Genomic DNA, 16,463 nt, shown 5'->3' on the forward strand with positions numbered 1-16,463 from the left:
CGAGTAAACTGGGGCCAGGGGCACCTTTCCTGGCCCTAGGACTAGGGGGCGTCCTACCTCACCCTGTTCCCCAGAATACTTCAGATGACGAGGATGTCGGGGCCTCCACCCTTGCCCTGTCTCCTAGCTGTAGCCCTGCATCTGTCCCCTTCTTCCACTGGGGGGAAGAGAGTCGCTACCATGTGCCGCAGTGCACCAACCTGACAGACAAGGGATCAAAGACAAGGGTAAAAGAAAATTCCACTCACACAAATATACTCTCACAAATAACAGAGGTATTCACCAGGGTGTGAAGGATGGGTGAAGAAAATAGGGCACGTAAGGATGAGGAATTTCCAAGCGTACAAACCAAGCAACAGTTGCACAATAAACTCCACCAGCTCTCCAGATACCAGCTCTTCACTCTCCAGGTCTGTCTAGCAAGTTCTAACTCAGACAAGGATCTGGCTAGAAGGCCTAGCTTTTATAGGAGAGAGTAGTGGCTAACCAAGCACAGCTGAGTGCAGGGATTTCCGCATGGCCAATTAACCCCTGCCCAGTCAAACACATTTAATACACCGGAGAAGTGCTTCTTCTCAGCGGTGAAGCAGGAGCCATCAGACACTGCGGTCTTCTGTCACTGCTCTGTTGTGGTAACTCCGTGACACCTACCTCAATGATGTCACTTATCTCAAATGTTTGTAGAGTATACACTCCTGTCTCTATGTGTTTCCCCTCATTCCCCTCAGTTGTTACCAATAGTTAATTATGTGTTGTAATGTTCTTTATTAAATTTGATTCAAATTTTCAGACCCATTGACAGTGGATTGCTATAAATCAGCAGTTTATACCACCTGTTATAGTTGAAAAGGGGAAAAGAGCAAAGGTATATGCACTATATATTGTCAATGTTATTTATTCATGGGATACGTGTGTCCTGTACACTAGATCACATGTTAGAATGTTTCTTGTGACTCGCTTTCACTGATTTGGATTCTTATCATTCTTATCATTTTTACACATATTTTAGTATATTTTATTCCATACTTTTGTTCCTTTCCCCTTTTTGACTTTTTCCTCTTCTTTCTTTAGTTAAATCTCTTTGAGGTACTGACATGCCCGTATGTAGCACACAAGGCATGGGACTTTGATATACAATTTTTATCTTATTATTTTTGTGTTTGCAGCTGATTAGCGTTATGATATATTGCTTGCTCGCACTTTGTAAATTAGATCTCGTGATGTATCCGTGCGTCTTGAGAGATGGGATGTGGTTTACATATAGGCGCATTTGGATTCGGGTCCAGTCTTTGAATAGTTCTAACACTGATATTTTGTTTACTCCGGCTATTTTGGTGTGAGTTGTGCGCAGGCGCAATGTGCTTACCATGACGATATGAATCGCGTATCCAGGGAGATGAGACTCGGGATCTACGCAGGCGCAATATGGCTCTGACCGGGTCCCTTTTAGTTCCGGTCTCTCACATCATAGGATCTTTGGCGCGAGTGGTGCGCATGCGCGGCCTGATTTACCCAACACTGCTTAACCCCTATGGTGTCTATAACAGGTGCGGCGCGGGTGGATATTAGGTACCAGGAGCGACTTGTTTCGCCCCCCATGCGCGCCGCACTATGACGCCTATGGACTATGCATTTTTCTTGTGTTGGGATTCGGGTGTGCATGCGCCAATCACACTGGTGTGCAGACCTCCTATAAATGGTGCAGGAAGTGTGAGACACCTTTATCACTCCCCCTTTGAGAAAGCGATTACGCAAAACGCGCGTCAGTGGTGGTGGGAAGGCAACACTAAGAAGTCTGACTTATGATGGGTAAGTTGCTATTACCTCTGTGACATGGCTTGATACTATATCATATGATTTTTGGTAAAACATGGGGCTCTATTTTGGCACCTGGGAGACGATCCCTCATTGTAGGAATACTGTTATCCCAGGGAACCTTTGTATGTGATACTTACCCAGGTCATATTGTGTTTGGTGTGCCTTACCTTCAGTGTACTGGCTGGCTTTCTTCCTCTCCACATGGTGGAACTTTTTAATATTCTGTCATGTTGATTATTTGTATGTCACTTTTTTGATATTTGTTATTAATAAAATATCTACCATTTTCTATGTAACTTCAGTGTCTCTGCTCCCTTTTTCGCTGGTGTTTCAACCTTAGAAGGAAGATAGACTTTTCAATGGCTGTCCAGTAATATGGAAAATCTGATGGTTCAGAACCTGTCTGGTCCCTTTTAGGCTGCATTCATTTATATCTTCAGTTTTAAAGCTGAAGTCTTAAACAGTTAAAGTTTTACTTTTATTCTACTTCCACATATGTAGCAAATATTTTATATGTACCTGCCTGAAATTGTCTCCTTTAGGTCACCTAAATAAAATGGGAATGGTTGGTGATATCAATTTCCTGTTTGTGGCACATTAGTATATGGGAGGGGGAACACTTTTCAAGATGGGTGGTGACCATGGCGGCCATTTTTAAGTTGGCTATATTGGATCCAACTTTATTTTTTCCATTGGAAAGAGGGTCATGTGACACATCAAAATTATTGAGAATTTCACAAGAAAAATGAGATAGCACATCTTGTATCTTCACAGCTTAGACAATTGCTGTCAGATGACCCCAAAGAAATAAGTCTAAAGATCAGGAGACCTTGGTGGCCATTCAACTTGCTCACGATGACCAATCCACTTTCCAGGAAACTGTTCATGTAGGAATGCTCAGACCTGACACCCATAATGTGGTGGTGCACCATCTTGCTGGAAAAACTTAGGGAACATGCCATATTCAGTGAATAAAGAGAGCAAAACATCATCATGTAGCAATATCAGATATCCAGTGGCATTGAGGTTTCCATTGATGAAGAATGGCCCCACTATCTTTGCACACCATATACCACACCATACCATGTGCAGCATCTGAAAACACCGGATACTGGAAGCCTGTTCTAGCATTTCTTCTGCGTTGTTGCTATCAGTGTGTCAAGAGTGGGAGAAGTGAGTTGCATTGACAATCCAACACAAGGGGCAGCACTTTGAACACATTTTATAAGTGGTAATAAACTTGTAAATAACTCATGAAAGAATAAAGTTATGTTAAAACCAAGCACACCATTGTTTTTCTTGTGAAATTCTCAACAAGTTTGATGTGTCACATTACCCTCTTCCCATTGGAAAAAATAAAGTTGAATCCAAAATGGCCAACTTCAAAATGGTTACCATGGTCACAACCAATCTTGAAAAATGTTACCCCTCCCATATTCTAATGTGTCACAAACAGGAAGTTGATATCACCAACCATTCCCATTATATTTAGGTGTATCCATATAAATGGCCCACCCTGCATAACAAGGGTTATTCAATTTGCAGAGAAATAATTTTCTACAAACAGAATTTCCACTAAGCAAACAGCTAAATTTGAAATTTGCTTGATTCACTCATCTCTAAAGGTACCTTCACACTAAACGTCTTTGCAACGAGAACGACAACGATCCGTGACGTTGCATCATCCTAGATAGCGATATCATTGTGTTTGACACGCAGCAGCGATCTGGATCCCGCTGTGAGATCGCTGGTCGTTGCTGAAAGTCCAGAACTTTATTTGGTCGTCAGATCGGCGTGTATCGTCGTGTTTGACAGCAAAAGCAACGATGCCAGCAATGTTTTACAATGGTAACCAGGGTAAATATCGGGTTACTAAGCGCAAGGCCGCACTTAGTAACCCGATATTTACCCTGGTTACCATTGTAAAAGTAAAAAAAATACACTACATACTCACCCTCTGATGTCTGTCACGTCCCCCGGCGTCCGCGCTGCTGCTCAGAGCTTCCTGCACTGAATGTGTCAGTGCCGGCCGTAAAGCAAAGCACAGCGGTGACGTCACCGCTGTGCTTAGGGCCGGCGCTTACACAGTGCAGGGAAGCTGAAGGCGAGGGACGTGACAGACACGGCAATGTAAGTATGTAGTGTTTGTTTTTTTTTACATTTACACTGGTAACCAGGGTAAACATCGGGTTACTAAGCGCGGCCCTGAACCCGATGTTTACCCTGGTTACCCGGGGACTTCGGCATCGTTGGTCGCTGGAGAGCTGTCTGTGTGACAGCTCTCCAGCGACCACACAGCGACGCTGCAGCGATCGGCATCGTTGTCGATATCGCTGCAGCGTCGCTTAATGTGACGGTACCTTAAGAACCATAGAAAATAGATAAAATAATAACCTATTGTCTCTATGTAGAATGGTTATACATACGCATGCGAAATATGGACGATAAAGAATTAAGGCAGAGGAAGAATCGACAACTACGAAATGTGGTGCTAGAGAAGGATGTTGTCAATACCATGGAATGCAAGAACAAACTAATCAATTTTGGAAAAAATCAAGCCAAACATGTCAATGGAAGCAAGGATCACCAAGCTATGATTTGCCTACTGTGAACACATCATACAAAGAGAGCAATCACTGGAGAAGAACAATATGGATGGAAGAATAGAAGGAACAAAGCAAAGAGAAAGATCAGCATCCCGATGGCTTGATACTTTCAAGATAACAGCGGAGAAGACCCTGGTTGGCCTGTTTAGCCTTGCACAAGATCCATCTCACCACAGCATTCATCCATCAAGTCACCATGGCTTGAGATTAAGCTGAGGCCATTAAATAAAATAGGAATGGTTATTATTGATGAACATCACATCCCTTTTAGAATTTATACCTTGGAGGTCTCTAATTTTCAAATTCTTGATCCAGTAGGTTTTCCTGGTAAAAAGGAAATATTTATATAAAAGTTCATTGGAACAAGATGCTAATTAAAAGCAGATATCTGTCAAAAATTAATTTGATCTGATTTGATTTTTGTTTCTGCTTGCTCATAAATAATTTTTTTCAAAATTTAGAGGTAAGTGTGAAAAGTTTTGTCTTAGTAAAGGACACAAGTAGGAAAATCGGACATCTGTCCTCTTATAATGACTTTATTGTGTGCATTTATAATATTAAAGATCCAACTCCTTGGTGGAAGACATGAGTGTGAATGGATATTCTTCAGTAATTCCCCCAGGGACACATTGTGCACAATGCATTTTATAATAAATAAAGAACAATTATATTTTTATACATTTGAATCATGCACTAGACACAAATTAAGGATTTTTTTGTAGGATTTAAGCTTTACATAAAACATTTGACATGACAACTCATCTTGTGTCATAGACCTACATCTCTTTGTGAGCTGCAATGAATATCAAGGCCTTATAATCAGTGTGGTCATTCATAACTGTTCTCTTTTTAGCCTCACAACGGTCAATGATAAAACCTTCTCCAACTAGAGCTTTCCTGGCAAAATCCTCATCATAATTCAAAGCATGGAACTTTTGTTTCCCAATTGTGTAAAATGTCATCTCTAAGCAACCAATTAATATAATGTGCCCTCCAGGTTTCAGCAACTTTAAGAGCTTCCTGAGATATCTAATGTAATCATCTTTATCTTTGCAGATCATATCGAGAAGCCCAAAACTGATGATACAATCTGCTGGTGGTAAGACGATCGGATCCATAATATTTTCTTTCTCAAGGTCACATTTCACAATATGTTGAAGGGCTGTTCGCACTTTTCCTTCTTTGTCCTGTAACTGATCACTGAAATAAATGAGAAAAATTGTGAAAATTATAGTCCCCCAGTCAATACTGAATAAGACGGATTTATAGCTCAGTGGTTAGCTCTGGATCATTGACTTTCAGTTGAGGAAATACTTGAATCCTCCAAGACTATTATACACTGCTCAAAAAAATAAAGGAAACACTAAAATACCGTATATACTCGAGTATAAGCCGACCCGAGTATAAGCCGACCCCCCTAATTTTGCCACAAAAAACTGGGAAAACTTATTGACTCGAGTATAAGCCTAGGGTGGAAAATGCAGCAGCTACCGGTGAATTTCAAAATTAGAAATAGATACTCCATACCATTCATTATGGCCCCATAGATGCTCCACATAAAGCTGTGCCATATATAATGCTCTGCACCGTTCATTATGGCCCCATAGATGCTCCACATAAAGCTGTGCCATATATAATGCTCTGCACCGTTCATTATGGCCCCATAGATGCTCCACATAAAGCTGTGCCATATATACAATGCTCTGCACCGTTGCCCCATAGATAGCTGTGCCATATATATAATGCTCTGCAGCGTTGCCCCATAGCTGTGCCATATAGTGCTCTGCACCATTGCCCCATAACTGTGCCATATAGTGCTCTGCACCGTTGCCCCATAGCTGTGCCATATAGTGCTCTGCACCGTTGCCCCATAGCTGTGCCATATAGTGCTCTGCACCGTTGCCCCATAGCTGTGCCATATAGTGCTCTGCACCGTTGCCCCATAGCTGTGCCATATAGTGCTCTGCACCGTTGCCCCATAGCTGTGCCATATAGTGCTCTGCACCGTTGCCCCATGGCTGTGCCATATAGTGCTCTGCACCGTTGCCCCATAGCTGTGCCATATAGTACTCTGCACCGTTGCCCCATAGCTGTGCCATATAGTGCTCTGCACCGTTGCCTCATAGCTGTGCCATAGAGTGCTCTGCACCGTTGCCCCATAGCTCTGCCATATAGTGCTCTGCACCATTATTGCCCCATAGCTGTGCCATATAGTACTCTGCACCGTTGCCCCATAGCTGTGCCATATAGTGCTCTGCACCGTTGCCCCATAGCTCTGCCATATAGTGCTCTGCACCGTTGCCCCATAGCTCTGCCATATAGTGCTCTGCACCATTATTGCCCCATAGCTGTGCCATATAGTACTCTGCACCGTTGCCCCATAGATAGCTGTGCCATATAGTGCTCTGCACCGTTGCCCCATAGCTGTGCCATATAGTGCTCTGCACCGTTGCCCCATAGCTGTGCCATATAGTACTCTGCACCGTTGCCCCATAGATAGCTGTGCCATATAGTGCTCTGCACCGTTGCCCCATAGCTCTGCCATATAGTGCTCTGCACCGTTGCCCCATAGCTCTGCCATATAGTGCTCTGCACCATTGCCCCATAGCTCTGCCATATAGTGCTCTGCACCGTTGCCCCATAGATGTGCCATATAGTGCTCTGCACCATTGCCCCATAGATGCTCCACATAAATCTGTGCTGCAGCTGCTGCAATTAAAAAAAAAACAAACACATACTCACCTGTCTTGCTAGCAGCTCCTCGGCGCCATCTTCCCGGCGTCTCTCCGCACTGACTGATCAGGCAGAGGGCGGCGCGCACACTATATGCGTCATCGCGCCCTCTGCCTGAACAGTCAGTGCAGAGAGACGCCGGGAAGATGGCGCGACGCCCGGCGTGTGGAACGAGGACAGGTGAATATGCGATACTTACCTGCTCCCGGCGTCCCGCTCCTTCCCCCTGCCTGTCTTCGGTGCTGCAGCCTCTTCCTCTATCAGCGGTCACCGGCACCGCTTCATTAGAGAAATGAATACGCGGCTCCGCCCCTATGGGAGGTGGAGCAGCCTATTCATTTCTCTAATGAGCGGTCCCACGTGACCGCTCAGGGGAAGAGGCTGCGGCACCCGGAGACAGTGTGATGTGCAGGGGGGGCGCCAGGAGCCCTGGAAGCAGGTGAGTATATGACAGTGCTCACCCGCCGACCCCACCACCGATCATGACTCGAGTATAAGCCGAGGGGGCACTTTCAGCCCAAAAATTTGGGCTGAAAATCTCGGCTTATACTCGAGTATATACGGTACCACATCCTAGATATCACTGAATTAAATTTTTCAGTTGCAAATCTTTATTCATTACATAGCAGAATGTGTTGAGAACAATAAAACATAAAAATGATCAAAGTAAGTCAAAATGAATATCCCATGGACGTCTGGATTGGGATGATACTCAAAATCAAAGTGGAAAATCAAATTACATGCTGATCCAACTTCAGTGGAAATGCCTCAAGGCAAGGAAATGATGTTCAGCTGTGTGTGTGTTGCCTTCATGTGCCCGTATGAACTCCCTAAAATGCCTGGGCATGCTCCCGATGAGGCGGCAGATGGTCTCCTGAGGGATCTCCTCCCAGACCTGGACTAAAGCATCCGCCAACTCCTGGACAATCTGTGGCGCAATGTGATGTTAGTGGATGGTGCGAGACATGATGTTCCAGATGTGTTCAATTGAATTTAGGTCTGGGGAACGGGCAGGCTAGTCCATAGCTTCAATGCCTTCATTTTACAGGAACTGCTGACTCACTCCAGCCACATGAGGTCTGGCATTGTCCTGCATTAGGAGGAAGCCAGGGCCAACCGCACCAGCATATGGTCTCACAAGGGGTCTGAGGATCTCATCTCAGTACCTAATGGCAGTCAAGCTACCTCTGGCGAGCACAAGGAGGGCTGTGTGGCCTTCCAAAGAAGTGCCACCCAACACCATTACTGACCCACTGCCAAACCTGTCATGCTCAAGGATGTTGCAGGCAGCAGATCGCTATCCATGGCATCTCCAGACTCTGTTACGTCTGTCACATATGCTCAATGTGAACCTGCTTTCATCTGTGAAGAGCACAGGGCACCAGTGGCGAATTTGCCAATCCTGGTGTTCTGTGGCAAATGCCAAGCGTCCTGCACGGTGTTGGGCTGTGAGCACAACTCCCATCTGTGGACATCAGGCACTCAGACCATCCTCATGGAGTCAGTTTCTAACCATTTGTGCAGACATGCATATTTGTGGACTACTGGAGGTCATTTTTCAGGGCTCTGGCAGTGCTCCTCCTGTTCCTCCTTGCAAAGGCTGAGGTAGCGGTCCTGCTGCTGGTTTGTTGCCCTCCTAAGGCCCCCTCCACATCTCCTGGTGGACTGGCCAGTCTCCTGGTAGCGCCTCCAGCCTCTGGACACTACGTTGACAGACACAGCAAACCCTCTTGGCACAGCTCACATTAATGTGCCATCCTGTATGAGCTGCACTATCTGAGCCACTTGTGTGGGTTGTAGAGTCCGTCTCATGCTGCCACGAGTGTAAAACCACAACCAACATTCACAAGTGACAAAAACATCAGCCAGGAAGCATTGGTACTGAGATGTGGTCTGTGGTCCCCACCTGCAGAACCATTCCTTTATTGAGTGTGTCTTGATAATTGCCAATAATTTCCATTTGTTGTCTATTCCATTTGCACAACAGCATGTGAAATTGATTGTCAAACAGTGTTGCTTCCTTAGTGGACAGTTTGATTTTACAGAAGTTTGATTTACTTGGAGTTATATTCTTTTGTTTAAAGTGTTCCCTTTATTTTTTGAGCAGTGTATATTGTTTGAATATAATTGTTTTGTTGCCTTCAAATGCATAAATCTGTAGGACTCCATTCATTTATATGAGGCCACATACTGTATAGTGTCTTATCGTTCTCTGTTAATGTATTATACGCTGGCAAAAATGTTTACAAAATAGAAAAGCACAGCAAATCGCGCTTTCCTGTACAGAAAGCCACTGCAAAAAAAACGTATACCATTAAATGGTCTGTGAAGGATGAGGGAGACTCCATTTTGGATTTATTAATTCTGGCCCCATAGATTATGCACAGATCTCCCTTGCGCAGCAGGGTTGTGGCCCCCACCCTTGGGACAAGTACACAATTTCCAAAAGAACAGAACTTCATGATTTGGCCAGAGAATTAGAGGCCATGTGTTAATGAAGGCAAGGAGGAGCAGAGCTGAGACCCCCTGCTGTCTTTTGTGCAAGGCAGCCAGCATCAATTATCTATCAATGGAAACCCTAGACCGAGCGTCACCGACATCTAGAGATGAATTATGAAAGTACCGTGCATCTCAGGGTTAAGTTCCATATGCCACCAAAACCCTGAGAGACCTCTGCACACACCCCTGCATCTCATATTTCTCTAGCTGTCCCAGATACCGAGCTATCGAGACTTGCCCTCCAGAACCTCTTAGTCGACCAAAATTTGGATCTCCTTATCGGTCCAGACCCAACGAACCTATTGAGACATTAGTCGTCCCGCTTGGACCCCCCTTGGAAGTTATGACCCATTCTAGATATTGGGAATTATTTCAGCTAGGAGGTAAAGGGAGGAGAATTCAGTCCAACACAGAGGGACGGTGGCAAATATGGGAAGGGGTGAGCTAGGGGTTAAAAGCTAGCTGTGCACCTTTTGCCTTTGTCATTGTTATGCCATAGAAGCCGCATCACATCACGCGTGGTGACGGACCAGAAACTAAGAAGGTGCTTGTGGATACGAGAGCTTTCCTCCATTTACAAGTAAGAAGAAATGGTAATGTGACACATACAGCTAACTACTATCCCCAACCTGTACCCTACCTATATCTGTACTTCTGGCTGTAATATCTGTATATTATTCTGTATATATGTAGTATCTAGTGCACCTTTTGGCAATTAAAATATCAATTAATTTTGGGCTGCTCTTTTATCTCGAAACCTGATTTCCCATGTCCAGGAGTCTGGTTAGTACTTTCACGCTACCTGGGGCTGGTTTCTGACCCGATACAAGCTTGATAACGGACCGGGCTAATATCTAACCAGGAATTGGTGGCAGCATACCATTCTGATGTTATTGGGGGAGCATGGCAGTGACAGATCGGCGGTTTATATATATATTCCCGGCCTGGGATTGGTGATATATATACCACCCTCACTGCAGAATGCCCCTGTTAGGGTTGGCGGATTGTACTAAATGAAATAAATAATAAAGTGCAATCTCAACCAGGGGTCCACCGTGCAGAGATGTAGAACTGCTGCTAGTGAGCAATGGCGGAACTAAACGGAGAGCGAAACACCTTGAACGCACAGTGTTAAACACCACACTGTGTGAACAGGACCAAGAGTACTCAGCTCAGTTACTTTACAGAGTTTTACTTAGCTGAAGAGCCAGCAATAACCAGAGGTATATCACCAGCCTGAGCAAGATTCTGGGACTGATGTTTGTGCTGAGCAGCAATCCCAATGGCGGGACCAGAATGGGAGACCACAGCACCAGACAATGCTTGGGATCTATCCAGGGCAGCAGGAGAATCCTGGCACCTAACAGCCCCAATAACCAGTACATGACAGGGCAGCCTCTCTGGTGACTATTTATCCTAGGTGCAGTTCCCTGACTGACCTGAAGGTAGGGGGGTGCCAGAGAGATGTGACTGTGTAAGCTCTGTCACAGAATGGTAATGGCAGGGGGATATCTGTTTCCCCCGACTCTCCTCTCGAGTTTTTCTCACATGCTCTTTTTTTGCTCTTTGGTCAATGATAACTAATTTCCACTATATGGCTAATCAGAGGAATATATTGGATATATACATCAGAGATGATGTTTGTATGCTGCCATTTTATTCCTCCAACCAAAATGTGACAGAAACAAAGCCTTACTGTACCCTTCCAACAATACTCATTACTCTACAGCTACAAAGAGGGTGAATTTTCTTAGTGGCATCTAAATTTTATTTTAAAATAGGTTGCGATTGTAAAATAAGGTAGACAAAAGATACACAAAATTACACTAAGACTGCAGTCATAGCATTTGTTATAAGTAGGGTTGAGCAAAACAGGTCGACCATTTTCAGAAGTCGCCGACTTTTGGCAAAGTCGGGTTTCATGAAACCCGACCCGACCCCTGTGTGGGGTCGGCCATGAGGTCGGCGATCTTCTGAATCTGGTATCGGAATTCCGATACCGAGTTCCGATATGTTTGCGATATCGGAAATCGGTATCGGAATCCACATTTAAGTGTAAAATAAAGAATCAAAATAAAAAATATTGATATACTCACCTCTCTGACGAGCCCTGGTAGTTATCGGCATCTTCCGTTCCTAAGAATGAGCGCGTTCAGGGCCTTAGATGACGTCACGGCTTTGTGATTGGTCGCGGCGGCCCACGTGACCGCTCAGCGACCAATCACAAGCCGTGACGTAATTCTCATGGCCTAAATTCCTAGAATGAGGAATTTAGGACCTGAGAGAATTACGTCACGGCTTGTGATTGGTCGCTGAGCGGTCACGTGGGCCGCCGCGACCAATCACAAAGCCGTGACGTCATCTAAGGCCCTGAACGCGCTCATTCTTAGGAACAGAAGATGCCGATTACTACCAGGGCTCGTCAGAGGGTGAGTATATCAATATTTTTTATTTTAATTCTTTATTTTACACTTAAATATGGATCCCAGGGCCTGAAGGAGAGTTTCCTCTCCTTCAGACCCTGGGAACCATAGTATCCCATTGCACTGCATTGGGTTTCGCGTTTCGGCCGACCCCGACCTTTTTATAGGATCGGCCGATTTCACTCGACCTGACTTTTGAGAAAGTCGGGTTTCGTAAAACCCGACCCGATCCTATAAAAATAAAAGTCGCTCAACCCTAGTTATAAGAATAGTATGCCAACTAGCACTATGGGAAATGATGAAAAGGACTACTTGAGGTGATGTATACACTCCAGTATATTTAGACTTATGGAAAAATGTTATGCTTACATGTATTGCACTTGCTCCAGATTTCCCATTAAAATTGGCTATGGTTCAATATGTAAAAAACTTTAGCTGTGGCTCGCACAAGTTTCCTACACATGGAACTGAGGGTGAAACATCCAAATAAATCCCGTTCGATGAAGGACTAAGTATTGCTAATTACATGCGGGCTTAATCGTTGTTTGGCAATGCCAATTGCCGCCATGAAATGTCTTTAAGCAAAGACTTATTATTCCTACGTCTGCTAATATAGGTACATTTTAAATATCTAATATGAATATAGTAATATTGCACACTGAATAAATGGACCAGAATGTACCAACCTTAGTAGTCCCTCTACTTGCACCTGTTGGTAAGATGTCCACTTTGCACAGTCCACGTAAAATGTAGTTGGAATGCTGACATGTTCCATTACAGATGACGGCGCGCCTGGAAGATTTAAAGCTGAAGCTGCTTGCTAAAATCCCCACCCGTGTAAGTTGAAGACTCCGGTGAATTCAGTATGCAGGTAAACTTGAATAACCCAGTGTCACGCGACTTCATGATGGTTGTAAGGAAAACTGAATGTATCAATTCCTACTCGTTTTGGAAGCAAACGGCTTCCTTCATGATGCCTGATGACAGAAGCCGTTTACTTCCCACCAGACCAAAAGTTTTTTACATATTGAACCATGTTGAAATTTGTTGGGAAATCTGGGGCAAGTGCAATACATATAAGGATGAAAAATTTTACATAAATCTAAATAAATGGGAGTGTACACGTCACCTCAAGTGGTCCTTTTCATAAATTCCCATAGCACTAGTTGGTGTACTACTATTGCAATACATTTTCTTTTTTGCAAACTGTGGAATTGGCTATTCAATCAGCAGCTGGGGAAATTAAGGATATTTAGTGCCAGGGTACGCTCTTTATTATTACACAGTCATATCATTTGCACTGTAGAAACAATGACAGTGGAATTCCCACAATTTTTGGACAAATGCTTAACCTGTTTCCTTCTATGTCAGCATGAGCTTGTGTGGCATGGTTCCAATCAAATGCTCCTGTACGTGAGTCCACCCATCTTTTCATCTCCATGATGCATCTGTCTCTCATCTTCAGCACTATGATGTGCTTGAAAAAGTCACAAGCTGCAAAAAGATGATGAACCATGGAACCAGGACTGAGGTCAATCAAGATATCGCCTTGAACATGACCTGCAAAGAAAATTCAAATATTGAAATATTTATACATAGAGATGTAAAGGTCACAATATCAGTTACGAATATCTAAATATACTACTTTTACTGTAAACTACAGGAGGATTAAACACTTGTTTATTTTTTTATGTCTTGTGATATTTATTGACCTTTTTGCAACAAATTCTTCAAGTTGGAGACGGCTGTGGAGTTGGTAAGTCAAACCTTCAACACATCAATTTCCATGACACCTACTCTGACTCCCTCATACATGGCTCATGTTTAAGATTATTTGTTTTAAACATCTTTTTATTGAGTTTAACATATAAAACAATCAAAAAGTAGCGGTGATGAGATATCCATGTGATAAGATTCACAGTAATTGAAGTAGTCAGTTCTTCTTAGAAGAACAATATCATTGTTAAAATAGTTGGTTATACAAACAGCTGAAACATAGTAAAACATGATAAAAATGGTTCACAGCAAAGTGAAGTAAACTAGTGACTACTCTGAAGTTAGAATTAGTAGGTCACCAATATATCTTTAACATAACAGATAACAGAACAGAATAGAAAGAGGGGGGAAGAAAGAAGGGGGAAGCAAAATTTAGGATTTACCCCTAAGGTGGGGATAGTAGCCGGCATATGAAGAAGTAAAAACGAGAGAGGTGATATAGTAAATCAGAGTGAATATTTTTGATTTGTAGTGGAGTCCAAGAAGGCTCATGTTTAAGATTAAGTAATAAATTTACTGTAGTAAAATGGTAACATCAGGCTTTTAATCATTATTATGATACAATAATCAAGCCTTGTAGATAGAATATAAAATATATTTATTGGAATACAATTTTAGAACAAAAAACTTTTGCATATTTACAATTTATTATGCACTATGCAGTACGTGGAAAAAAACAGTTTTCAATAAAAACGTACTGAATTACATTTGTGCAGTCTACGAATTTGTTCTGAGAAATAGTATCGCCTCCACCAGATCCTCCTTCATAGATGACCTCAAATCTGACCTAATTATTTTAAACCCTTCCCGACCTTTGATGCAGCGTATGCATCATGAAAACCAGTGCCAATCCGACCTGTGATGCAGCATATGCGTCATGGTCGGATCGCGTCCCTGCAGGCCGGGTGAAAGGGTTAACTCCAATTTCACCCGACATGCAGGGACAGGGGGAGTGGTGCTACAGCCCAGGGGGGGTGGCTTCACCCCCCCGTGGCTACGATCGCTCTGGCTGTTGAAAGTGAAACAGCCAATCAGAGCAATCTGTAATATTTCACCTATGAAAATTGGTGAAATATTACAATCCAGCCATGGCCGATGCTGCAATAGCATCAGCCATGGCTGGAGACCCCGATCTGGCCCCCCCACCGACTGACGGCGGCGATCTGCAGCTGCCGTCAGTGTTCCCTACCCCTCCGTCCTGTCCTAAGCGCCTTCCTCTCCCCTCCGACCCTCCCCCGTCCTTCCCTCCGCCCACCCCCCCGCTGTCCGATCGCACCCCCCATACTTACCTAGTCCCGGTGTCCCTCCCGATGTCCTCGGTCTTCTCACATGGGCTCCGCCATCTTTGAAAAAGGCGGGCGCATGCGCAGTGCGCCCGCCGAATCTGCCGGCCGGCAGATTCGTTCCCTGTGCATTTTGATCGCTGTGATAAGTTCTATCACAGCGATCAAAATTAAAAAGATAGTAAATAACCCCCCCCCCTTTATCACCCCATAGGTAGGGACAATAATAAAGTACAGAAAATATATTTATTTTTGTTTTTCCATTAGGGTTAGGGGTAGGTTTAGGGTTAGGGTTAGGGGTAGGGTTAGGGTTAGGGGTAGGGTTAGGATTGCACTTAGGTTTGCACTTAGGGCTAGAGTTGCACTTAGGGCTACGGTTGCACTTAGGGCTAGGGTTGCACTTAGGGTTGCACTTAGGGCTAGGGTTGCACTCAGGGCTAGGGTTGCACTTAGGGCTAGGGTTAGAATTAGGGTTACAATTAGGGTTAGAATTAGGGCTAGGGTTGGAATTAGGGTTAGAATTAGGCTATCTGCACATGGTGCGGATTTGGCTGCGGATCCGCAGTAGATTGGTCGCTGCAGATTCGTAGCAGTTTTCCATCATGCTTACAGTACCACGTAAACCTATGGAAAAGCAAATCCGCTGTGCCCATGGTGTGGAAAATACATAGCGGAAACACTGCATTGTATTTTCCGCAGCATGTTAATTCTTTGTGCGGATTCCGCAGCGTTTTACACCTGCTCCATAATAGGAATCTGCCGGTGAAATCCACACAAAAAACACTGGAAATTCCGCGGTAAATCCGTAGGTAAAGCGCAGTGCGTTTTACCTGCAGATTTATCAAAAATGGTGCTGAAAAATCCGCACACAAATCCGCAACGTGGGCACATAGCCTTAGGGTTAGGGTTGGAATTAGAGTTAGGGTTGGAATTAGGGTTAAGACTAGGGTTAGGGGTGTGTTGGGGTTAGGGTTGTGGCTAGGGTTGGGATTAGGGTTAGGGGTGTGTTGGGGTTAGTGTTTGAGTTAGAATTGAGGGGTTTCCACTGTTTAGGCACATCAGGGGGTCTCCAAACGCGACATGGCGCCACAATTGATTCCAGCCAATCTTGCGTTGAAAAAGTCAAATGGTGCTCTCTCCTTTCCGAACCCGGATGTGTGCCCAAATAGTGGTTTACCCCCACATATGGGGTACCAGCGTACTCAGGAGAAACTGGACAACAACTTTTGGGGTCCAATTTCTCCTGTAACTCTTGGGAAAATAAAAAATTGCGGGCTAAAAAATTATTTTTGAGGAAAGAAAAATTATTTTTTATTTTCACGGCT

At 44.1% G+C, this 16,463-nt stretch overlaps 1 protein-coding gene across 1 annotated transcript in view; it reads right to left on the reverse strand.

Moving 5' to 3' along the window:
* Positions 1-4,942: 4,942 nt before the first annotated feature.
* The window catches only part of LOC143764284 (indolethylamine N-methyltransferase-like), a 93,555-nt gene continuing 82,034 nt past the window's right edge, over positions 4,943-16,463 (reverse strand). Inside the window, exons 2-3 of the mRNA XM_077249717.1 lie at positions 13,432-13,639; positions 4,943-5,624 (exon numbers count right to left, since the gene is read on the reverse strand). Of these exons, the coding sequence (XP_077105832.1) occupies positions 5,201-5,624; positions 13,432-13,639 (632 nt within the window). The 3' untranslated portion in view covers positions 4,943-5,200. The remainder of the gene's footprint in view (positions 5,625-13,431; positions 13,640-16,463) is intronic.

Source organism: Ranitomeya variabilis, chromosome 4 (genome assembly GCF_051348905.1).
Source record: "Ranitomeya variabilis isolate aRanVar5 chromosome 4, aRanVar5.hap1, whole genome shotgun sequence".
Taxonomy (NCBI): domain Eukaryota; kingdom Metazoa; phylum Chordata; class Amphibia; order Anura; family Dendrobatidae; genus Ranitomeya; species Ranitomeya variabilis.